This window comes from Scatophagus argus, chromosome 15, assembly GCF_020382885.2.
Source record: "Scatophagus argus isolate fScaArg1 chromosome 15, fScaArg1.pri, whole genome shotgun sequence".
NCBI classification, from domain to species: Eukaryota; Metazoa; Chordata; class Actinopteri; family Scatophagidae; genus Scatophagus; species Scatophagus argus.
The window spans coordinates 122,690-148,245 of NC_058507.1; the positions used below are offsets into that span (position 1 = coordinate 122,690).

Consider the following 25,556-nt stretch of genomic DNA (forward strand, 5'->3'; position numbering starts at 1 on the left):
GTGTCTCAGGTCACAGCAATCAACAGAGACCCTCACAAGCTCTTGTGGAGAGCTTGAGACCATGGACTGAAGACAGCTAAAAATGTTGTCTGTTTGTCTGTCTCTCTCTGTCTTCAGCTACTCTGCACCCCCCAGAGCTACTGACTGCCTGCTCCCCCTCCTCTCTGACCCACAGGAGGTCTGTCTCTCCTGTCTCACTGTCATCCTCCAGGCCTCCAGAAGGTGCAGGGCACATGGAGATGGACCCTACCCTCAGTCGAGGCCCTTCTCCTCGGGCAGAGAGCTGCAGGGACAGCCCTGATGGAGGAAGAACATCCAGGGGTCCTGGTCCTGGTAGTCCCACACTTAGAAGACAAGTGGTCAGCTCTGATAACAGGTGAGGTCGCTTCTACTGCTGCTAGTACCGATAATAGTAATAGTAATGATCATAATATTAACAATGTCTAGAAATGGCAACATTTTCTGATGGAAATAAGGTAAGAGATGAGATAAGATAAGATGGCACTTTATTAGTCCTGCTGCAGGGAAAATCTCAAGGATAGTTAAATAAAGGTTGAAGTGCTAGCAAGGCAACCGCATATCTTTAAGTTTCTTTCATCTCTAGCAGCACTTCAACTACCATGACCCACATAACTGAGAACCTACATCAACATAAAATAACGGTGCAGATAAGTTTAGTAAAAAATGTACAAAGTAAAAAATACGGGGATATTAACCTTTGTTTTCTAGAGAAACTATGCAAAAACACACACGATATTTACAGTATTTCATTATTTCTAAATTATTAGCAGTAGTAAAACCAGGGCAGTCAAAACGTCTGCGAAAATTAGTTTTAAAGTCCGCTGCTCACTAGCTATCTAATCGTTGCTCACTTGCTCACTAAAAATCTGCATTAATGCGTGATAAGATAAAAAATAATAATAGTTGGCATTAATTAAGCATCGCGTGAATTTGCTATTATCTTGTTGCGACTTGCACGGCCCTAATGCGTTAACACGTTAACGTTTTGACAGCCCTGAGCAAAATGTTCACGTCCTTCACTCTGCGAGAACAGCTGCATTGAAGAAAAATGAAGCTGAAGCACCAAAAACTTAAGTGGCAAATGAAACTGACGCAGTGAAAGAATCTGAGGTGTCAGATGATGTTCGAGGTGTTCGTGTCAGTTTGCGTGAAAGAGCTGAAAGGAGCTGAACTCAAATGAAAGTCAGAAGTTTCACCTTGAAAGCAAACAAAAAGTTTAATGTCTTTAATCTAAACATCATTAATAACAAATAATTAGTGAAATCAATTCATCAGAAGCAGTTGATTTTAAACATCCATCTGATGCTCTGCCATCAGCAACGTCCTGTTCCTCTAATGTTAATGTTTCCAGAATAAACGACAAAATGAAACAGAAATATAGTTTATTAAAACTTTCAATAATAATCTCACTGATCTTGGATATTCTTCACTGTTCTTTATTGTTTCTTCAGACCATTAAAGGTGTTTTCAGCCTCTCTGCAGTGAGATTTATTAAAAAGCTTTTCATTAAACTTCTACCTTCTTTAGATTGTTTATTTTATGTGGGGTTTTTTTGTCTTTTTGATGCATTTTAAAATGAAATTTGTGGAGCAGTTTGAGTTGCATCACTGTATGAAATATGACCTATTAAATTTAGATTTGTTTTGATTAGAGAGAAGGAGACAGAAATAGAAAGATAGTAAAAGCAATCGAGACGGCAAGAGAGGAAAGTTGATTAGAGGCAGCTGATATAATAAAGTCAGAAACAGTCAATTACAGAAGACAGTGTCAGCCACACTTCAGTGTCTTATTTACCCGCTTTATTACGTTAAGAAGCAGCCTGACCTTTAAGGTGATATGAGAGAATTACAGCGAACATCCGTCGCTGCTTATTAAAGCAACGCCTCATAACCGGCTGCCTTCATCTCTCAGCTGCACATCTGATAAAGTGAGGTTAAAACACCTGACCTGATTACACGCAGGTGAAACTGTGTAATGAAATGCTCTCCCAGATGATGTCACAGCAGTCCCGACCAATCACAGCCTCACTGACCACCAGCTGACCTACTCTGCATGTGATGCTTTCATCTTTATTCGTTCTTCATTTAAAACAAGATTTATCTGTGACTCCTGTTTGGTTTTTACAGGTGGGCCATCATTAAAGTCCTTCACACCTGTACACCTCTGTACACTCATCGCCTTCTTTGTCAACTGGTGCTTTAACAGTTTATTTAACTTAAGTTTGGTTTTCCTCCCTGAGTCACAGAACCTTTCTGTGATCCCAAACAAAGCCTTTGTGTTTTCCTCCCTTAGCCCCTCAGCTCCACTCTGTCTATACTGTAAGCCTGATCCAGATCTTGTTCTTCTAATCGAAAGTCATCTCCTCCAGCTTTCATCAGGATGTCCTGTTTGGTCCAATCACAGCAGCTCCTGCTCGACTTGAGCAAGACAAAAACATCTCATTTTTACTCAAGGAGCTGGACACTCTGAGAGACGTCAACAAGAAGGTAAGCATGTGCACTCATACACAGTATATACTTGTACGCAGTTTGTACTGCTTATACACACAGTATATATTCTGACTGCATTTCAGCTGCTGGATCAGCTGGTCCAGAAGGAGAAAGAGCTGCAGAGGAGGGAGGTGGAGGAGGAGCTGAGGGAGGAGCGGAAGGAGGCCCAAGGCTGGCAGAGATCTGCAGGTAAGGAGGAGGAGCAGGAGGTGGGAGCGGGAGAAGGAGGAGAAGAAGAAGGAGGACGGGGGGGAGAAGGGGGGGAGGAGGAGGACAACGAGGGGAGAGAAGGAGGAGGAAGAGGGGGAGGAGGTATGTTGGAGTTTACCCTCCTCTTAATCAGATCTGATCCAACCTCGACTTCTTAAATATTTGAATATTTTTCATGCACTATTTAATACCAACACACACACACACACTAATTAAAACAACAGTAGTGGTAACGAGGTGACAGTTAACAAGCAGCTGTTAGTTTAATAGAACAGTGTGTGTGTGAGCGTGTGTTTAACGAGCAGTCAGATGTAATATTGATTTAACTGAGCTGTGTGTGTGAGTGTGTGTTTAATCCAGCAGGATTATCACAGAAACAGAAAGTCTCCATCCAGATTTTACTTCATCTTCCTTTTGAGTTTGTGTCTGTAAAGAAGAATGACCAAAAACTGAAAAATCACCAGACGTGGAAAAGTTATTGATCAGACGAAATGAACTTTATTGATCCCACAGCAGCAGATAAATAACAAACTGTAACATGATGTTTGTTATGGAAACCACCCAGTAGGATTTCAACCTGGCTGGGGATTTCAACCATGCAAACCCCAAGAGTGTGTTTCCAAAACTCTATGGACATAGACTTTCCCACGCATGGAAATAATATTCTGGACAATGTCTACACCATGCACAGAGGTCCCTACAAAGCCCTACCCCTCCCCCACCTCAGGGCCTCAGACCACACCACTGTAATGCTAATGCCAGCATACAGACCACTGGTTAAAGTCACCAAACCAGCGACAAAGGAGGTATGTGTGTGGCCAGAGAGGTCTTCTGAGACACTCCAGGACTGCTTCTCCACCATTGACTGGAGCATTTTCAGACAGGCAGCCACCTACAACAACACCACAGACCTTCAGGAGTACACGGAGACCGTCACTGCCTACATGAGGAAGTGCATACTGAGACTAAAGAGTCTAAATAGTGCATAGACAATTTCATGGTCACCAGAACCATCTTCATTCGAGCCAAACAGAAGCCATGGCTGACAAGGGAGGTCCACAGGCTCCTGAGGACTTGGAACGCCACCTTCAAGACTGGGGACGAGGTGGGCCTAAGGACAGCCAGGGCCAACCTGTCACGAGGCATCAGAAAGGCCAAGAGACAGTACTCCACGAGGATCGCCGACCGCTTCAGCAACAGCAGAGACACCAGGAACCTGAATCAGAATCAGAATCAGAAAAGACTTTATTGCCATGTAAGTGAAGAGGTTTCACATTACTAGGAATTTGTCTTGGTGATTGGTGCATACATAGAACATAACAGTAACATATAATTGAAGAATAAAACAAAATAAAAAAAATAAAAAAAAATAAAAATAAAATAGAATAAGGTAACACAAAATAAAATAAGCGAAATAAATACTTTACTGGAGGTAGTTCAAAGTAAGGTAGTGCAGGGAGGAGTATAGTGCAAGTGGGTGAGGTAGACAGTGCAAATGAACTGCAGGTGGACAGTGAATGAGCAGGGGATTCAGACCATCACGGACTACAAGCTTTCTCTGCAGACCTGTGACAGCTCCACCTCTCTGCTGAACCAGCTGAACAACTTCTTCACTCGCTTTGAGGCAGACAACAGCACCCCAGCACAGAAGACCCCCCCACCTCCCGGTAACCAGGTGTTGACGCTATCTCCAGATAGCGTGAGAAGATCTCTCAGAAGGACAAATGCATGGAAAGCCCTGGGTCCTGACAACATCTCTGATCGTGTTCTGAGAGACTGTGCTGAGGAACTCACAGATGTCTTCACGAACATCTTCAACACCTCACTGAGCCAGGCTGTTGTCCTCACGTGCCTCAAAGCCACCACCATCATCCTGGTCCCAAAGTCGTCTCATCTCCAGCGCGATCACCTTGAATACAAGGGCCCCTCAAGGATGTGTGCTGAGTCTCATCCTCTTCACTCTGCTGAACCACAACTGCACATTAACATACAGCTCCAACCTCTTCATTAAGTTTGCGGGCGACACAACTGTGGTGGGTCTCATCAACAACGATGATGAGACAATCTACAGGAGTGAGGTGAGCCGCCTGGCCGTGTGGTGCAAGGACAGCAATCTCTGCCTGAATGTGCAAAAGATGAAAGAGATCGTTGTGGACTTCAGGAGGGTTCACACCCAGCAAGCTCCTTTCACCATCAACGGTGCTGCAGTGGAGAGGGCGAGCAGCACAGAGTTCCTGGGTGTGCACATCCCTGAAGACCTGTCCTGGAACAACAACATGGCATCATTGGCCAATAAAGCCCAACAGCGCCTGTACTTCCTCCGTAAACTGAGAGCCAGAGCTCCAGCCCCCATCATGCACACCTTCTACAGAGGCACCATCCAGAGCATCCTGACCAGCTACATCACCGTGTGGTACGGCACCTGCACCGTGTTGTCCCCCACCCGCCTCCTTCCACAGACTCTGCCCACCACACTACCTCACCTCAACTACTACCTCAACAAAAGCCCTTTCCTGGTTCTTTCTGCTATATCACCTTTGCCTTTGAATGTGATCTTATGTCTGCTTTTTGTTTTTTTTGTTTATTTTTTGGTTAAAAATGTACCGTTTGGTCTGAAAGCACATGTACCGTCCTGTTCAGGCTCACCTATTGTTGCTCACCTGTTGTCTCACCTGTGCCCGAGAAAACAGGTCTGGACCAGTTTGACAGATTAGTCTGAATTAGTTTGAAGGTTTAAAGTTTTCAAAGACATTTTCTGTGTGAGTTGTAGTGATTTCTACACACACACACACACACACACAGTCCTAGCAGAGATATCTCAGTTCTGATTGGTCAGTCTGAGGAGAGACAAGCAGATGTTTCCACTGAGTTCATCATGAAACTGATGTCTCTTCCTCTCCTCCTCTCCTTGTCTCCTTGTACCCTCAGTGGTGTTGGAGGAGGTGATAGCGGCTCAGAAGGAGCGAGACCAGGCTCTGATGTCACGACTTCTACTGGCCAATGAGGAGAGAGACGAGGCTGTGCTTTGTGCACGCCAGCTGCAGCAATCCTCAGAGTATGCGCGTGCACACACACACACACACACACACACACACACAGAGGACAAACTGACTCCAACATGTTGATTTGTTTAGTTACTTGTTTGCTGTGTTTATAGGAAGCAGGAAAACAATAAAGTACTTCCTCCTCTTCATTATTCCCCTCCTCAGTCTCATTAAGAGCTGTGAAACGAGCTGTCTTCCTTCTCAAGGAGACTCCAAATCGACCAGAAAATCTAATTAGAGATCACACACCCCCCCTCCCCCACCCCCTCCCTCTGCCTCTTCATCCTCCGTCACTCCCCCACCCTCCCCCTCAGACGAGAGGGTAATTGATATTGCAGGCCACAATCCTCTTTATGAGGGACAGAATATGGAGGAGCATGTTCCATCTGTCAGGACTGTGTGTGTGTTACTGCATGTGTGTTACTGCATGTGTGTGTGTGTTTTCTTAATGGAAAGAGGCGGCCTGCAATATCTTTGTAAAAGTGTGTGTTTTAGTGTGTTTAAGTCTGAAGTGTGTGTGTGTGTGTGTGTGAAGCTGCTGTTTGTTTTCTCTCTATGCGGACAGTTTACTCATCAAACAGCAAAATTAATTCTGTCATTGATCGATGCAATTATTGATAATGACTTCATAATGATTAATTTGATCTGAAGATGTTTCAATCAATCCAGGTCATTAAAAGAGGTTCACATTCAGTCTTCAGACATCACATGTTATGATTACAACTTTGTTCAGTAATCAGCCGATTTTATTCAGCATTAATTAAGCTACAGAAGTGAAGATTTGTTTGAAAGATGAAAAGAAAAATGCAGACACATTTATACTTTTTATTTTACTTTGTCACTTGCTTTTCTTATCTTGAGATATTTTTGCTTTTATTAATTCTGGATTTTCTGTCACGTTGATTGTGTCGTGAGTCTTCAGATGTTGGGAGGATCCTTCCTGTCAGGTTGTGAAGCTCAGACTGAAACTAAGAGAAACTGAGTAGACTGCAGTTTCATTTGTCATCTCTTTGTCTGATGTAAAGAACAATGTGAAACAAAGAGGATCCGTGTATATTCGGGAAGACAAAAGTTTGTCCGTGGGACTTGGCTGGCGGTCGCCTGCAGATCGTAGATGGAGAGAGTGGTGGAGCGAGCCGAGCCGAGCTGAGCCGGGCTGGATGGGCTGTAAGCAGGGTGTTAGAGGAGCTTTATTGGAGGCGGCTGGTCTTTCATTACCTGCTGTTCCCTGCAGAGCGCAGCCGCCTCGGCCACCTTATTACAGTTTATTACAGAAAAACAGCAGCAGGCTAAATGAAAAGAGCTTCCCAGGAGGAGAGCCAGGAGATCAGCTAGTTACCAGTTCCACGTCCACCATCATGGCTGCTGTCAGCGGGAGAAATAAACTCCTGAACAGCAGAGGAGTCCACTCGTCTGACGCCCTCACAGCCTTACAGTGATTTTAAAATGATGGAGAGTTTCAGGTGGACTTCAGGGAGCACAGGACGAAATTACTGCACAGCTGCTGCATCCGCGGCACTCAGGTCATCTAACAGGCTGCTGCAAAGGTCCAGCTTTAATTTGGCCAGCAGCAGCAACACTGTGTGTGTGTGTGTGTGTGTGTGTGTGTGTGTGTGTGTGTGTGGGGCTGGATTAAATAGCCAGTAGACCCTTGAGCTAAAATCACCCCGCGTTCCTCATTTATAAATTTGCAAATTTATTTAGAAACATGAACCATCATAATACATACATCATCTGAAAAAGGAAATCTAACTTAAGTGATTGTAAATCTTTAACAGAAGAAGCCTGACGCTGACCAGTAGACCAGAGTTTGTGTTCAGTCAGACACCTTCATCACCTAACTTTATCCCTGAAAATTCAATTTTATATATTAAAACTGGATTTGGATTTTTGTCAAAATGCTTTACCAAGTCAGTTTATGAAAACAGCTATGAAGAGGATTTGAACCCTTTGTGGCCCCTGAGAGTTTGGGGCCCTGGAGCACTTCCTGCTATCCTGTGATACTTTTTAGGTTTCTGATTACAGTGGAGTTACCGGGTTGTAGGTGGTGGTCAGTCGAGGTGGTGCAGGTGGTGTTGATTCATCAGGTATAGCAGCCGATCATGGATCTGATGAAGAGTACTGAAACCTCGTGTCTGCTTCTTTTCAGGCTGGACAGGAGTCACCTGGAGGACTCTGACATGGTAATAACACCCATACAGCGTGAAGACAACAACGTCTGGTTGTTGTCGTTTTTCAGGTCTCTGATGTTTATGTTCCAATTGTTGATCTGATCAGCGGTTGTTGGTCTGTCGTGGTTCAGGATGTTGACGAGCTTCTTCAATGCGTTTGTGATGCCGACTCTGTCCACGAAGTCGAACAGTTCGGTTCGGTTCTGGTCCACCGTCTATGGTTGGTGAGGCAACGGAGGATGGACATCACTGCTCAGGAGATGAAGGCTGTGATGGAGGAGAGAGATGGTTCTGTAACCAAGGTGAGTTTACTTACCTGTCTGCCTGACTGACTGTCTCTCATGAACGTGATATCTCAAAAACATTATTCAGCGGCAGGACTGGAACTGCGGGACAGATCAGGACCAGGTTTCACATGTGCTCACATACTGACCTGGTGACTGTAATCTGAAACTGTGCTGATTATGGAGACCTTCTGTCATGTTGAACATGTGTGAAGCCTCCATGGTTTACAGCCTGTAGCTTCTCTGTTGCAGTAGCAGCGGTGACGGCAGGAGCAGAACCTTTGTAGGCCACCGCAGGCTCAGTGGTCTGATGATCCTGAGCTTCAGGTGATGAAGCTCTCTGTAAGTCAACAAGCTAATCTGTAAAACCATCTCTGAATAGATCAGAATATAAGTTTGATTTTAAGGATGCAGCATGTTGTGCAGTTTCTTACTTCCACAGTGTCCATCCTTCCTTAATTAACTCTTTATTGAGGTAGACACAGCTTCTCGTAGCTGTGAAACCTCAGCTAAGATGATAAGAGATAAGATAAGATGAACTTTATTGATCCCACAGTGGGGAAATTCACTTAAGTGACAGACTGTGAGGATGATCAGAGAATAATGTGAGCTGTGAGATCTGATTACAGAGTGTTTCAGTCTGACTGCCGCTAACACCACCTCTAAGTCATCTGTTTAACCCGGTTAGTGTGGCGCAGTGTGGTTCTCGATGCGGCACAGAGCGTCTGCCGGGTTACGGAGGCCCTGGCAGCCCAAATCTCAAATATTTGCAGTTTGAATCTGAACATGAATATTTTGAATGGTGTGAAAACAAAATGGTGCAGGGACAAATATTGACAGTCAGATGGAGTCGACCTGACGAGGCTGATGTTTGCTTAACACTCGCTGTTTATACACCTGTTTGTCTGCTCAGGTGTGTGTGTGTGTGTGTGTGTGTGTGTGTGTCTGCATGTACTGTGCAGGCATGTCTTGTTTGAATGAAACCTCTCTGCTGAGTGTTTCCTTGTGGAGACAGAAGAGCTGCTGATAGATATTTAAATTAAAAAAACCTCCTGGTCAGAGAAGAGCCTCTTTCAGTCACCTGGATGACATCACACACTCGTACTGAATGTCTGGCATCAGTCTGTCATTGGAGAGTTTAAACAACCTCATCATATCACTGGCTGATATTCTTTTTTTTTGATCATACGCACAAAGTTGTAGGTTTGGTTTCAGAACACACACACACACACACGCATATGTTGACCTCATAATCAACTCACTTCTTTGACAGCGTCAGCACCAAACATGTGTTTCCAAAGAGGAAAGTTCCAGTTGTTTTCCAGGTGTTCCATAAAGAGTCCACTGAGTGTCTACTCCTGATTCTTTGTGATAAATTTTTCCAAATCTTTCGTAGTTTCACTGCCTTAAACTGATGTTCTGTTGTAGGAGAACAAATCAGAACTAAAGTCATATTATTTTATTTTATCTCCATTTCTAAACAGTTGTTTCTTTTGACTGAAGCTGTTGACCATCAGCTGCTGATCAGTCATTTGTTCTTCAGCCTTTGCACATTTTTGGATCACTTTTCTTCGATGTTGGCTCCAAACGAGGGTTCATTCTGACTTTGGAAGATCCTTTGAGTTGTGATGGATTATTTAAATTTCTGTAGTTTGTTTTTTATATTCTGACTTTTTATTCTGCTTTGTTTGATCAATCTAACTTGATGTAAATGCAGAAATATTATTTGAGGCCTGTGTGGATAAAACTGCTTTTTCTGATTTTAATCTGAGATCAAAATGAGGATAAAGTGTCAGTCAATAATCAATAAGTGCAGATGATGTTCAGAGGATGATTGAAAAATTTAAAGTTTGAAGAAGAAAATCCAGATTTTCCTCTTTCTGTCACTCCTCTGGAGGCTGATTATTATCGAAGTTCACTTCACAGAGTTTATTACCAAAACCTGCAGAGTCCTGGATTTATTACCCACAATTCATCTGGATTCATATACCGCTCTCTGTGGGAGGATCAGAGAGGGGGGGTCTGTGAGAGTAAAACGAGGAGAAATGAAAAAGATGAGAAGTCTGACTGATGGAGGGATGACAGAGACGGAGAGAGGGGGCGATCGAGGGGTGAGACGAGACACAGAGAGAGTGAGAGAGTGGAGGGCGGAGTTCCCAGCATGCCAGGTGGAGGCTCAGTAACTCCGCCTCCACTGAGGTCTGACAGAAATTGTCACCATGGTAACCAACCTGCAGCAGCACTGCTGCATGGTGGAAACCATGGCAACTTTGGTCAAGGAGGTGGAGGAAGGATGGAGCAGAGTGAAGAAAGGCGATGAACTGGTACTCGTTCTGACTAACTGGTACTTGTACTGACTAACTGGTACTCATAATGATGAACTGGTACTTGTGGGTTAATAGTTGAGCCTGTGGAAATGACACAAACCTTTAAACCTACATCAGTTTCAACACACGTTTATCTTTACTCTGCTCAGCTCTGCCCCTATCCACCTCACACCTGAACCTCCCCAACACTCCCCGCCTGCTTCCATTAACCTCATAAAACTCACTTGTGTACTGGTATCACTTCAGTATCACTTCAGCCTATTTTCACTAACCCCTGCCAATATCACAGCTCCGCCATCTTTTAACACCCCGCCCCTCTGCGTTAACACCACCCCTCCATGGTAACACCTTAATCCCACCCTCGCTCCGCTGTGGCAGCGTGCTGAAATATGTTTCAAATGCCGCTGTAATCCTTGGAGGAGAAGAAGAAGAGAGAGAGCACTCCATGCTGGAGGATTCCTCTCCTCCCCCCTGCCGCTCGCCAATCCCTCACTCCCTCTCCTCATCTCTCAGGGATTATCTCCCCACTGCAGCCAGGACTTCTGGGAAATATTAGAAAAGTGGGGGAGGCACCTCCCCAGATGCTGCCAGTCTCTCTCTGTCCCCCTGGCTGTTTCATATGACAGCTGCTGCTGCTTTTTATTGAGTTAATATCAGGTAATTACAGGTTATTTCAGTTTATTGACGATCACCTAGATGAGCCGAACTTCACACACAGGGAGGTTGTTAGTTTGAGTTCCTCAGGCAGACCACTTTGTAAAGGACCATTTAACTGTGTTTAGGCATGTTTCAGCTCATTTACTAAAAGGACACAAACAGCTGGGGTTACCTGTTGCTGAGCAGATTAGAGACCAGACTATTTTCAATTAAATTCAGTTCATTTATATGGCGCCACTTCACAACGTTATCTCATGACACTTTCCAATCAGAGCAGGTCGAGACCAAACTCTTTCATTACATTTCATAGAAGCCAACATTCCCCCTTCAGCAAACACTTGGTGACAGTGGAGAGGAAACACTGACTTTAAACAGGCAGAAACCTCAGAGCAGACCCCAACCCAATGTGAGAGACAGACAGAGAGAGAGACATAGAGGGAGGTGGAGGTGAGAAAAGGAGCTCACAAGCAGAGATGCATAGCTGTGCAATAATACCAGAAGTTTTGGAACTGTAGATAATGATAATGATAAAGTATACCGAAGGTGCTATGGTGATTATGATAGCAATAGTAGTAATTATAATGGTAGTAGCTGTACAGAGTAGTAAGAGAATTAAAATAGATCATGACTAAACAGTAGTAATCTGCTGAGCAGGACCACAGCAGGAGGTCCAACCACGATCCATGAGAACCTGAGAGACCAGAAAGCACAAGGACTCCAGGGAAGAAGCTGAGTTGGTAACCTGCATTAATGGGACATAAATGTGTGCAGAAGGAGAGTTAGAGGAGGAGAGAGAAGCTCAGTGCATCATGGGAGATCCCCGGCAGTCTGAGCCTATAGCAGCATAACTAGAGACCTGAACCAGCACTAACTATAAGCTTTATCACAGAGGAAAGTTTTTAGTCTACTCTTAAATGTAGAGAGGGTGTCCGCCTCCCGGACCGAAACCGGAAGATGGTTCCATAGCAGAGGAGCTTGATAAGTAAAGGCTCTGGTTCCCAGTTTACTTTTGAAGACTCTAGGAACCACAAGTAGTCCTGCATTTTAGGAACCCAAAGCTCTGGTGGGATAATAGGGAACTATCAACTCTTTAAGATAGGATGGTGCTTGACAGTTCAGGGCTTTATATGTGAGGAGGAGAATTTTAAACTCTATCCTGAATTTTACAGGTAGCCAATGTAGAGAAGCCAGAACAGGAGAAATATGATCTCTCATGCTGGTTCTTGTGAGTAATCTTGCAGCAGCGTTCTGGATAAGCTGGAGAGCCTAAGCCATCTAGCATTGCTATATCACAGGATAATTTGTTTCTAAGGTGTTTAGGGTCCAGAACTAAAACTTCAGTGTTTAGCTGAATTTAGAAGTAATAAATTGTAAGTCATCCACGTTTTTATGTCTTTAGATAGATAGAGATAGATAGATACTTTATTGATCCTGAGGGAAAGTCAAGACACACCTGAAGTTTGGTGAGCTGATTTGTTTCATCTGGTTTAATTGACAAGTACAGCTGTGTGTCATCTGCATAACAATGAAAATGTGTGGAGTGTTTTCTGATAATATCATCAATGGGGAGCATATAAATGGTGAAAAATATTAGCTCTAGGACAGAACCTTTGGGAACTCGTGACTAACTTTTGTGAGTGTGGACGATGCATCATTAACATGAACAAATTGAGATCAATCTAATAAATAAGACTGTAACCAGTTTAATGCAGTTCCTTTAATGCAAATTAGGTGTTCCAATCTGTGTAATAAGATGCAATGGTCAATGGTGTCAAATGCAGCACTAAGGTCTGACAGTACAAGGACAGAGATAAGTCCCTTGTCTGATGCCAGTAGGAGGTCATCCTCAAATAAACTCTTACTATGTAGAAAGTCATGTAGCTGATTGGCGATTGTTATCTCAAGGATCTTGGAGAGAAATGGAAGGTTAGATATTGGTGTGTAGTTGCTTTAAACCTCTGGGTCAAGTGTATGCTTTTTAAGGAGGGGTTTGACTACAGCTACTTTAAAGGATGGGACATATCCTGGTCATATCTAACAGACAGGTACTAGGTGAGGGTAAATTCTTCTTTGAGCAGCTTAGTAGGGATGGGGTCTAAGAGACATGTTATTGATTTTGATGAAAATATGAATGAATTTAGTTGATGAAGGTTAATAGGAGAAAAGCAGTCAACATAATTATCTGGTTGTGCTGGTGTTTCTAAGACTCCAGTGTTTGAAGGTAAATCAGTACCAGCTGAGGTCGGCAGGTGTTGAATTTTGTCTCTAATGTTTAAAATCTTGTCATTAAAAAGGTCATAAAGTCACAAACGGTATAAAATTAGCGTGAAAATCACTAAAGTGAGTGAATAAGTGTTTGAGTTGAACAGAAGTTCAAAGTAACAATGTGAAATTACTAGCTGTAGTGGGGTGTAAAACACCTTAAGCGAGGTTAGATTGCGGAGCAGCATGGAACTGGTAGTACAACAATAATACACAGCAAAAGGAAGTAATGTAGGACATTTACTGTGGCAGACGGTGACTGGACAAGAATTATGACAAGAAATATCCCATACTGTGAGGATGATTTGAATGAATTAGTCTTCATTTTAATCTTCACATCCATTGCAATTAAAACAGGAATAATTTAACAATTAAGTGTTGTTAAGTGTAACAACCATAAAATAATGACTGAATGTCAGAGATATTCTGGTGATGAAGAAATAAAGTCTGGAAGTATCACATGTTAACAAACTATTTCTGTTGATCTCCAAGATTTTTGTTTCAGCTTAAAATTTCTCAGTAGATGATTTTATAGTTTGAAAAATGACAAACATCTACAGAGAATCTGTATAAATTCATAATAAATAAATAAATGTAAACACAGGAAATGTGTTCCAGATCAACCAGAAACACTCACTGTGTGTGTGTGTGTGTGAGTGAGAGAGACAGAGAGAGAGAGAGTGTGTGTGTGTTTGATTTAGTGGCCTTCTGTGATTGGCTGAGCAGGCTGAGGTGGGCAGAGTCTGATTCTTTAATTCACTCCAACCCAATAATCGTCTCAGTAATGATAACCAGATGCAGTGGCTGACGGAGGTTTTCTCTGCCAGCTGAATCTCAGACCTGCAGAGTACAGATCAGATCTGGATCCAGACCTGCAGCTGCAGCTCATCACATCATGTTTACATCAGCACCTCCAGTGTCTGTCAAACAAAAACATTTCAGTCTTCAGGCTGCAGTTAATGTCCAGCTTTTTATTGCTTATAATTGACCAAAATGATCATTTGATTATTAAAGTAGGTTTTGATTAACTCTGTTACAATTGACCAATCAATCAACTGATCTGTTGCTTTTGGCAGCTGTATATTGAACATTATGTGAGATCCTCAGTTGTGTGATGGTAGTTGAATGTTTCTTGCACATATTAATGGTCCACTCTCACATGAGGTCACATGACACATCACAACATCACCTGTTAGCGACAGAGTCTACGTAAACACAAAGGGAATTCATACAACCAGAGTTCCGGTAAAAAGCACATGAGCCTGTTCATATAACCTGTCAGGCTCAGGTGAGTTACACCAGGTGACAAACCTTAGCTGTCAGCCAGGTGTCTGCTCAGTCAAGACAGCCTGTAAGACAGCAGGAGAGGTGTCACAGCCCACACTTAAAGACAAGGTTCCACCTGCAGAGGAGCTTTATCAAAGCTTTATAAAACAACCAATGAGCTCTGGACATGGTGATGACATCATCAGTATGTGGTTTATATTGTTAATCATCAGCTGATCAGATAAATAAATCCAGGTGTCTCTTTTGTGTTTCTCTGCAGTGTAAACAGCTTGAACAGGATCTGATTCAGGAGAGAGAGCAGAGGGCGAGCCAGGTAAACACGCACTCACTCTTGGATTTTAACTTGTGGTCTCTACGTTGAATCATGATGGTGGGATGTCTGCTGGATTGTCATGACAACCTGCTATGGAGACACTGCAGCTTGTTTGCCTACACCTTGTTATTCAAACTGTGTGTGTGTGTGACTGTGTGAGGTTTTAAACCACTCTACTGAGGGCATTTCTACATTGTGAGAACTAACTCTCAGGCCTGGAGAAAAGGTTTAGAAGGCCTGGGTTGGGGTGTGGGGTTGGGTTTTAAAGGCTGGGGTTGTGGTGTGGGGTTAGATGGCCCGGGTTGGGGGTGTGGGTCGGGTGTAAAAGGCCCATGTTGGGGTGTGCGGGTGCAGTGTGGGTTGAGTGTAAAAGGCCCGGGTTGAGACATGGGTCAGATTAGGGAAAGCAGTTCAAACTTGTGGTTTGAAGCATGAAGGACAACTCTGTGTGTGAACACTCGTCAGGCTATTATGGATTAGTGATAAAGTCAGCAGATTACACATCACTGATAGATGAATCTGTTCAATTCTTTAATCAGTCTGTGATTAGATGATTCTGTCATTGACACATCTTGAAGTCCAGCCTAATATCAGATTCTCGATAGAATCAGTAGAGTCCTCAGTAGAATCTGCTGTGCTGGTCTGTGTCCTCTCTGCTTCTGTCCTCCTCCTGCAGCTCGGTCTGTTTTCTTCTGCTGAAATATATTAGATTTTGTTATTAATGTAGCACTCACTCCTTTTTCTCCATGAAGTCTGTTAATTAGGCTGGAGGGCTCCAGGGGGATTAGAGCCTGGAGAGGTTTTTAATTTCCAACAGAAACACCAACAGCTGCTGTTAAATTAACCGACAGACTGTCAGAGAGCTGCCGAAAAACACAGAGCTCAAGTCAGACACTATAGCTTTAGACAAGTCCTTTAGACTAGAACTTTAACTTTAATTCAACAGACAAGTCTGTGCTGAGTTCACTGTCTGTCACAGCAGTGGGACAGAGAAGACTGAACATTCTAGAAGAGATAAACAGCCAAAAAGCATTTAAAAATGACATTTTATGCTATGAACAAATGAAGTCACAATGAAATAAGAACCTTTGTTTGTTATCATGCAAGTTGTAGTTTTTTTCTGTAATTGTTCTGTTGGTTTGGGGGCAGCCGTGGCCTAGAGATTGGAGAAGCAGTTTGTGACCGGAGGGTCGCCATTTCATTTCCCCCACCGGACGGGCAGGAAGTGGAGTGATTAATGAGAAAAAATGCCCCCCCCCCTCCATTAGCCGGCTGATGTGCCCTTGAGCAAGGCACTTAACCCCCCAATATGCTCCCCGGGCGCTTGATGCTGCCCACTGCTCCTGTGTGTGTTTCACTGCATGTAATTTGCTGGGTGTTGCATGTGTGTGTTCAACTAAGGATGGGTCAAATGCAGAAGATGAATTCAGTGTGTGTATGTAAGAATATATGTACTGCCAATAAAGTGATTCTTTATTCTGATTGTTAAGATGAAGGTTTGAGTCAGAAGATAATGAACTCCAGGAAGTCACTTCATTTTATCAGACTAACAAAAGAATTAAATGTTAAACGAAGTTGGACAGGAAGTGATGTCATGACTTCCAGTAAAAACTCCAAGAAGGTAAGGTAAGCACAAAATGTAAAGTTTGTGCGGCTTCCTGGGAGGACAAAGCTGATCAAACACCAAACACACCATCTTCAATCAGCTGTCAGCTGACTGGGGGGGTGAATTTGGCAGCTCATTTGTGGTGAACTGCCCCTTTAACTGGTCATGTTAAAGGTCAGAGGAGATTCCTTTCATTGACTCCCATCCTCCTCACCCCTTACCCCTTTGGACTTCGCATCCTCCCCCATCATTCTACTTCTCCTCTACACTAATTAAAGATCCCTTCATTTTCTTCTCACCCAACCCCCCCCCCAATGTACGCTTTCCATCCGACCTGTTCCAGGTGGAAACGTTGCTCCATTATTCCTCCTCGTTGGACTGTATAAATCACAAAGTGAGCAATCTTTGTTCTGTCTCAGAGAGGGTAGTGGGACGCCGTGTTGGGACACAGTCTGTTAAACTTGTTGTTGTGTTACACGTGTGTCCTGATCACCCCGCTCTGGGCCAACATCGTGCCGCTGTGGTTTGGTTCAGGTCTTTTTCACAGCAGTGTTCTGAGATTTCCTCATGTTCAAAGTCCAGGCAGGTTAGTTTTATTACCTCCTTCCCCTCCTCCCCTTTTTCATTGACCTTAACTCCTCATGTTAAAGGTCACCTCCTCGTCGCTCCTGCTTACTGATCATCTCATTTGGAAATTATTCTGATTAATAAGTCGGGCGGCTCTTTTGAAGCGTCTCCTCTGGCCCGGCTGGAAAAGACACATATTGACTTTCTGGGTTTGGTTTCTCTTTTGATGTAGCACTTTAAACTCACAGACCTTGAGGGCTTTAATTAGCATAGAGGAGGAGGAGGTCAGCATCAGGTCTGTAATCCCTGCTGGAGCCGACCTCGAAGCGTTCTGACACCATCAGCCCACAGGTTCAGTTCAGCAGCTGCAGCTCTGTGACCAGGAGGAAACAGGAGGTGCAGGAGGAGGAAGAGGAGGTGGCAGGAGGGAGGAGTAACTTTGTGCAATCGTTTGTTGCGGCTGAACTGAACAGCAGGTTTAACATCTGTGTTGTCTTTCAACACTTGGTGTTGGTAGCTCAGTTTGAGCAGCTCCTACACCTGCTGCTCCATCCGCACACTCATTTGAGCACATCACCCACCCCATCTCTTTCACTTCTCTACAGAAAAACATGTTGTCCTGCTGCCGAATTAACTGCTTCGTACTGAACTGAAGCGCAGCTGCTGAACTCCCACAGTGCACCTGGAGCTGCAGTCCAGAAGCCGACTGTGTGATGAATCAATTGAATGCTCATTATGAAGTGTGTTGACTCTCATGTTCGTTAATTAGTCAATTAGTTTATTAATCCTTTGTTCAAGCAGCATGCAGTAAAACACAAATGGTTCAAACACAGTCAATGGTCCTGCTCTGACTTTAATAGTCCTAAATCTTCAGGATGATTGGCTGATTGACAGCCCTCATAACCAATGAGAGTTGACAGTCCTTCGCTGTCCTCATCTCTCACATTGATCTTTTGTTCTGTGATCGGCCTGTGTGTTTTATCCAATCAGGAGGAGCAGTTGAAGCTTCAGAGAGAGACAGGTGGAGCTTTGGAGGTCAGTCAGCCACTGGAGGCAGAGCTACAGGTGCTACAAGGTCACAGGTGAGTCTGTTGGAAGGTAATAAGCCTCAGGCTCAATGTGTGGTCAGCGATGTCGACGTGATGCTGTTTGATGTCAGTCTGATCAGCCTTCCATCACCTGTTCCCGTTTGTATCTGTATCTGTATCATGTGGTTGAGGTCGTTGAAGATCATCACTCTGGGTAAACCAGCAGCACAGTGAAGTTGGGTCTGAACATCACTGTGACTCTGTGTGAAGCTGATAACGCCGTTCACTGTGGTTACCTGAGTGACCCGAGTCTTCAGAGTGTCCTCTGAGCATTTCAACATAATGAGAACCTAAATATGTTCACACAAATCGTGTGTGTTTGCTCAGAGGATTCCTCCTCCTCTGCCTCCTCTCTTTTGTGTTCAGATTCAACCAGTCAGATGAAAGGGAGAGAGAGAGAGTAAACACATGTTCAGTCTGAACACTGATGAGGCGTGTCACATGTGAAAACAGTTTGTTAATGTAAAAATGCTGTGCAGCTCTGCAGCAGCAGTAACAGAAGTCGTGCTGTTTGTCCACACTGTCCAAACTGTGACTGTCCATACATCATCAGGATTGATGCTGAACGCCTGCAGGGAGGAGGAGGAGGAGGAGGAGGAGGAGGAGGAGGAGGGGGAGGGGGGGGGGAGCAGGAGATGATCAGTAGAAGGATGAGGTGATTGTTGAACACTTCAGTGAGCTCTTCAGTAATTCAGTAGACAAAGTCACAGGATCAGGTCTGCGGTGGACGTGGACTCTGACCAAAGACTAAAGTGTCCTCAAGGGGCGCCGGAGAGTTGAACAGGAGGCAAAGATAGTGCAGGAATCCAAAGTCCTAACTGATTACAATAACGTGAAATGTAAATGTAATGAAATGTAATCCGCTGATGGTCGTCTGTACGTTCACTGCTACGTGGCTAACATGGCTAAATTTCTATTGTTTTAATATATACTTTCTATTCTGTTATATATTCTGTTTTTAATACTTATCTTTCATTTTGTCATCTTAAATGTTGGTGTTAGCATCTGTCAGTTTAAAGTTCAGATTTGACGTTATAAAATGCAGCAGAATGGAAAGTCAGAGATCCACTTTACATTAGAAGGAGGAGATTTAAATGAGAGGAGGAGTAGCTCGTGGACAGACAAACAGGAACTCGTGTCAGTAGTCGTCACTGGCATGGTTTCAAACCACTGAGCAGCATAAACGGGGAGGATGGGGATAAAGACTCTAATGTGTGAGCTAATGGAGAAAAGAAAAGAAGCGTGCAGTCGTTCACGTGTGACTCTGTGAATTAAAGCTTTTTAGTTCGTGGTTGGTGGAAGAACCAACCAGGCCAGTTTTGTGGAGTTTTATTTTGTTTCTGTCCTGTCCAAGTGGTGTGTCTTACAGCAAGTTAACAAGGATCAGGGATCAACGATATCTTCTTGTCATTCTCACCATGGGAACATGAAAAGAACGAAATCCAGTTCTCAGATCTCGGTGAATTAAAATACAAACAAAAACTTGTTAATGAGTGGCAATGATAAATAAGAAATAAATGAGCAGCTTCAGTAGTAGTAGTGGTGTTGGGCGTGAGCAGCACTGATAAGATAATTTTAAAAAAAAGTTGCAGCAGTGTTAAAGTGAATGCACCTCAGTGTTCAGAGGCACAGCAGTGTGGAACAGTCCAGTAGTCCGACAGCATCTGGGAAGAAGCTGGTCAACCGCCTAGTGGTCCTTGCCCGCATGCTGCGCAGCCTTCTGCCTGAGGGGAGGGGTGGAAACAGTCCATGGGCAGGGCAGGTGGGGTCTCTCGTGAAGCAGGCTTCCCTGTCCTGCATCTGCTGGTTTGGATAGCACACAGTGAAGCAGGAGTGAGTGTGCTGGTGTTGGTGAGACTTCCTGATGATGCTCAGGGTGTTGTCATGCCAGATGAGGATTTTGGTCAGGTGTACCCCGAGGTATCTGAAATAGACAACCATCTCCCCAGCTGCTCCGTCGATGCAGAGAGGAAGGGCGGCAGTGCCAATCTTATGGACGTCCACAATCATCTCTTTGATTTTGTCAATGTTGAGGAGGAGGTTGTTCTTCCTACACCACAGTCACGGTTCAAACACCTCCTGCTTATATACTGACTTGATCCCATTGGTGATGAGCCCCACCACTGCAGGGCAGTTCTGTGAATTCAGAAGTTATTACTTTTGTGATATTTTGTTGAGTTTGTTTTGTTTATTAAGAATTAAGAGAGCTTCTGCAGTGTAGTGCACTCGTCTTTGCGTCCAGCTCAGCTCTGGTGTCAGTCGTGTGTTTTGTTTTGTTTTGTCGCCTGACGGCAGCTCAGCCTTTCCTTTTGACGCCGCAGAAGCACCAGGTGACGATGGTGATGATGATGGTTCTCGACCCAGCTGACCTGAGTTGGGTCTCTGTCTGGATGTTGGTCTCCTCTGGATCCCAGCAGGTGCACAGCTGTGGGCCACACAGCTCCTCTAATCAAACAGCTGTTTGGCCAAAGCTTCATTTGATTCAGGTCAGGAACCATACTGACCTTCTTCTGACCTTTGACCTCTGACCTGCTGCTTGTTGGTTCAGGAGCTTAGTGGTCACAGTTCAGATCCTGATGATATCCATGGAAACCTATCGTCCAGTCTGAAGGCAGGAAAAATGTGTCTTTAGTTAAAACATAAAACATGAAACTGGGCAGTGAAACATAACATGAAGCTTGGAGAACAAACAGATGAAGACAAATCAGCGAGATGTTCTAGTATGAAGACATCCAGTCTGAACTGAGTGAACAGTGGACTTTGTCCTTTGTTTTGTCCTCTGTTGTGAGTCGACTCTGTTTACCTTTAATTAACCTGAAGCCTGGTCAGAGGCTATCAATATCACAACCGACTGATTTGCTGTGTGTGTGCACGTCACTTGGGTGGGTTAAATGCAGAGCACGAATTTCGTTGGAGTGAGTTCCCTCCCAACCTGTTGCTGTCTTTATGTAGCTGGCTTCACATGAGACTTCACATTAGTCCAACCCCATCCAGAGGGGGAGGAGCCACGTCAGCAACATGCTAACGTCTAACTCAACAGGCTAATCTACCAAATAAACAGGAAATCAACAGAAAACGTGGCACAGCTCCCAGCCTCCACTTCCTGTAGCTGTTGATGGTGCAGTGTGGTGAGCTGACATTAAATGCACCAATAGTTATCCAGTCATCATGAATAAAGTTGATCTGTTGTGCCTTAAAGACTTTTGTGTTGGCAGCCAACAGCAGACAGCGAGGTGGGCGGGACTTCACCTGTAGCCGGAGGACTGAGCTGGAGGTGGTGCTGTGTTACAGAAGATCTGGTAGAGAAGTTAAGGCTGGACTGGTGATGCCGTGTTTTCTGTAGGACAGAACAGCTCTCTTCAGATGTTTCACACTAAAAAAACAAAACACGAAGAGAATTGGCTCTTCTTTCATTAATATCTGAAGACGGCACGTGATCACAGTGAAACATCGTCCATCTCGTCTTTGACTCCTGTTTTTAAAACAAACCTCTCTGTTACAGTTCTCACTTTGCTGGATAAGAAAATTCCTGAGTGTACATGAAAAGCCTTCAGCTGATGATGTAATGAGAGTTTGTGTTACCTGAGAGACACTGAAGGCTAACGAGACATCTGGTGAAGGTGATGTTTCAGGATTCAGTGAGTCTGAACCGACCGCGTTCTTCATCCTCTTCTTCTCACAGCTCTCAGGACCTCCTTGCCCTTCCTCCCGTGTCACCCGGTGAAGGGGTCTCTCTGGCAGGTCAGGCCCCGCCCCTGCTGGTCCAGCTGCAGCAGCTTTCCAAGGAGAAACAGAAGGTGGAGGCGGAGCTTCAGCGCAGTCAGGAGGCAGAGCGAGAGGCCAGTGAGAGAGTCCGCAGGTCAGATTCTACCTTCACCTGACACACCTGTTGGCGGGTTTTATTCCTCCTGCGGTTGTCATGACAACACAAACGTCTCAGTAACAGCATGACACGCGGTAGTGTTTGTGTTTGCATACATCCATGTTAGTTCACACACACAGTGAGATGGTTGATGACATCAAGCTGAGGCCGTGTTTGATTGGATGAAGGTTTGTTTTGGACCAGGTACAGTCAGTGTGTCAACATCTTGTCAGTCAAGTTCAGAGCTTAAAGAGGAACTAAATGCCTAAACCATTTTATTCTGATTATTAATTTAATTAATTGAAATGGGTATTTAGTAGGGTTACTGATTGATTCTGCTTCAAATCTTGACATTTTAGTGGACAGTATTTTAATTTTCCTTTTTGTGTTATAAATATGCATAACGACTGCCCTCTACAGGTTGCAGTGTGCTATTACAACTGAATTCTGTGAGTGGCTGAGTTGGAGGCAAGTGGCATTTTGGTGGCAGCTTTCTCAGCTGCAAAAACACCACTGGATTGCCCAGCTTGAATGGTTGGCGGTGGCAGACAATCATGAGGTTCTGACTCTGGTCATTGTTGTTCTTGTCTTGTTGCCAGTTAGTTTTCTGTCCAGTATGAACTCTTTTGTTTCACGATGTGTGACATCAGTGTACTGAGCCTAATCTGCCTCAAAAAGGTTGTTTAATCATGACTAGAAGAATTTATTTAATTATCACATTTTGTGTAATCAAATGTCCTCAGACTGACCTGAATCACAGTCACAGTCTTTTGTCTTCAGGGAGACTTTAAACCAGTTTCTGCAGCTATTGCTCCTGAAGGAATGCATCAACCAGACACAAATCTTTGACTTGTGGTGAAATCCAGCTTTTGATAAAAGCTATAACAGCAGTTAGTGTTGACTCAGGTGTGGTTGGTTTGATGTCTGGTGAAGAAACAAGAAGAACTCTGAAGAGTTGACCCTGAAGCCATAGCGACGCCTCTGAACAGGATTTTTGTCCTAGAGTTAACCTAATCATAACCTCACGTGTTTCATGTGTTCATCGTGCAGTTTGGCTTATTTATTGACTTTGTTGATTTTATCTAATCGTTGCTTCTCAAACCGCGCTGCCATGTTGACAGAAGTCGGTGGTTTCCAACCACCCAAGGTGGTTAAGAGACAAATCTGAGGGGTTACAAAATGGGGAAGAGCATTGAGTAATATTTGTTTCCTTGTTTGAGTTATTTCAACTTCTTGTGCCTCTAAAAAGTCTTAAGTGAAACAGGACCTGTTTAAAGGGTCACAAGCTAAAAGGTTAAAAAGCAAAGAGAATATGAGGAGCTGAAACATGTTGCAGCAGTCATCAGAGACTGGGATGTGTTCAAAGACTGGTTAAGCGTGTAGGACTAAAGAGATTTGGTTTGATGATTCATATTCAGCGGACATCGTTGAGAGTGTCTCTGCTGCAGAGTTGATCAGGAAGAATTAATCCTTCAGATTTCAGCTCATACAGGATGACGGTCGGATGCTGAATAACGTGACTTCTTCTGCTGCTGCTTCTCGTCTCATCAGTGTGAAGATGAAGGGATGAGATTCATGATGAAAACAGCTTAAGTCGTCCGTCTGCGTCCCGCGCCGTCCTCCTGGGCTCAAACCCGTGGCTCTAATTTGGCTGCCAGCAGGGGGGAGGCCGGTGGTGAAGAGCCTCCCAAGTTTCTGAATAGTGGAGAGAGGAATATTTGCTCTCTGGAGGGGAGGGAGGGAGATCGAAATCTGCTGGTTATTAGAGACGAGAAGTTTAATTTGGTTTGGAGAGAGAGGGAGAGGGAGAGCACCTCGATGAGTGTTAGAAAGTCATCCAGGGTCAATTTTCAAACTCATCTCAATTTCCTGCTTTTCATTTTTCTCTCTCTGCACTCAAACTGTTAGTATTCTCTGTGCTAGTCGGAATAATTCAACAACAAACAATCAACAGTGTATACAGAACAGTCTTCACTAAGGTCAAACTGTGGTCCTGATAGAAAACAAGTGGTTAAAAACACAGTCAGCCCCTGCAGGTGAACACCACGATCACAGCAGGTGGATGTCACAACATTACCGGACTGTGGTCATCAACAAAAATGTCATCACAACAAGTAGAAACATGGTCACTGCAGGGAGAAATTAGTAAATGTTTAGTAGTAAACGTGTAAATTTTCAAATGCACTTTGAGGTTGAAATGTGGTCAGAAACTGAAAGTAGCCTTCGACACTTAAAGGTTTAGGTTAGGGTTTGGGGTTGTCCAATGCAGGTCCTGCAGGGCTTGTAGTTCAACTCCCATCAATAATATTCTGCTGACAGGAATTTGTCTGTAAATGTTTTTTTATTCAAGATTTTGAAGCTTTTTTTGAGTTTGCATTCAGTTTCCATCAGCGTCTGTAAGTCATTTCTGCTGGTCTTCGTCAGGTTGGAGCGTCTGGTTGAGGTCCTGAGGAAGAAAGTCGGGACAGGAAGCCTGCGAGCAGTCATCTGATCGCCATTTTATTAAGCATTTTCTGTTTAATTGCTCATTTTCTAATTTTTCTATTCCTCTTTTTTTCTTGAACAAAAACATGAGCAGCTGTTCATTGTTGTCACTTTACATTGTTGTCTGTTACTTCAGTGATGAATCAACTGGAGGATATCTTACTTTTATGAAACCAAAACAAAACAAAAAATCTTTACAGTCTTAAAACTTTGAGTTTAGTTTGTAAATGTTTGTGTAATCATGAAATGTTTCCAAGAAGATATTTGACCTGATCAGCTGTTCTGCTCCTCTCGATTGATTTTGATGTCAGGTGTGGTTTTATCATATTTTCTAATAAATGTGATTATATCTGAGTGTATTCTTTGTCCTTCCTATGATCTTGACATTAAATATAATGTTAATAAGAAATGTTGATTGTTGATATCTAATATCTGGGACAGCTGTTGTGAAAATCTCTAAAATCTAAAATGTTTGATTTTATGTTAAATATGTGTTTTGCTGTCAAAATTCAGATGTGAACATAAATAAAAAGCTGATCTTGTTGTGGTTTCATGATATTATTTTTTTAATGAGCTGTTGAAAATTAGATTTTACATCTTCCACTATAATGAATGTTTTAATGGACAGCGTTTATTTTGTGTTACAGGAGCGTTGAAACTTCTTTTTGGTCCAGTTTTCTGAGTCTCTGCAGCAAAGGATTCTTCCCCTCCTCCCTTTGTCTCTAATTGAAGATCAGTCTACCTTTTAGTTCTTCTGTTGATTTTAGGTTTGTCTTTTAAACTCTCCTGTTTTAAACAGAAACTTTGCTCAGATTAATTTCAGAGGATCGCTGTGACAAATGGTAGGGAGCCACTCTGACTTCAAATTAAAATTTAATTTCAAC

General features: G+C 43.6%; 1 protein-coding gene across 3 annotated transcripts in view; it reads left to right on the forward strand.

The window, feature by feature from the left end:
- mipol1 (mirror-image polydactyly 1) overlaps nt 1-25,029 on the forward strand; it is a 37,157-nt gene extending 12,128 nt beyond the window's left edge. For 2 of the 3 annotated variants that reach the window (XM_046413924.1, XM_046413927.1), the window contains exons 5-14: nt 118-376; nt 2,390-2,507; nt 2,594-2,699; nt 5,649-5,775; nt 7,914-7,947; nt 8,067-8,237; nt 15,012-15,065; nt 18,229-18,320; nt 22,009-22,185; nt 24,613-25,029. In XM_046413924.1, coding sequence (XP_046269880.1) covers nt 118-376; nt 2,390-2,507; nt 2,594-2,699; nt 5,649-5,775; nt 7,914-7,947; nt 8,067-8,237; nt 15,012-15,065; nt 18,229-18,320; nt 22,009-22,185; nt 24,613-24,679 — 1,205 coding nt within the window. In that variant the 3' untranslated portion in view covers nt 24,680-25,029. The remainder of the gene's footprint in view (nt 1-117; nt 377-2,389; nt 2,508-2,593; nt 2,700-5,648; nt 5,776-7,913; nt 7,948-8,066; nt 8,238-15,011; nt 15,066-18,228; nt 18,321-22,008; nt 22,186-24,612) is intronic. The other variant, XM_046413926.1, reaches the window with a different exon arrangement.
- Nucleotides 25,030-25,556: the final 527 nt, after the last annotated feature.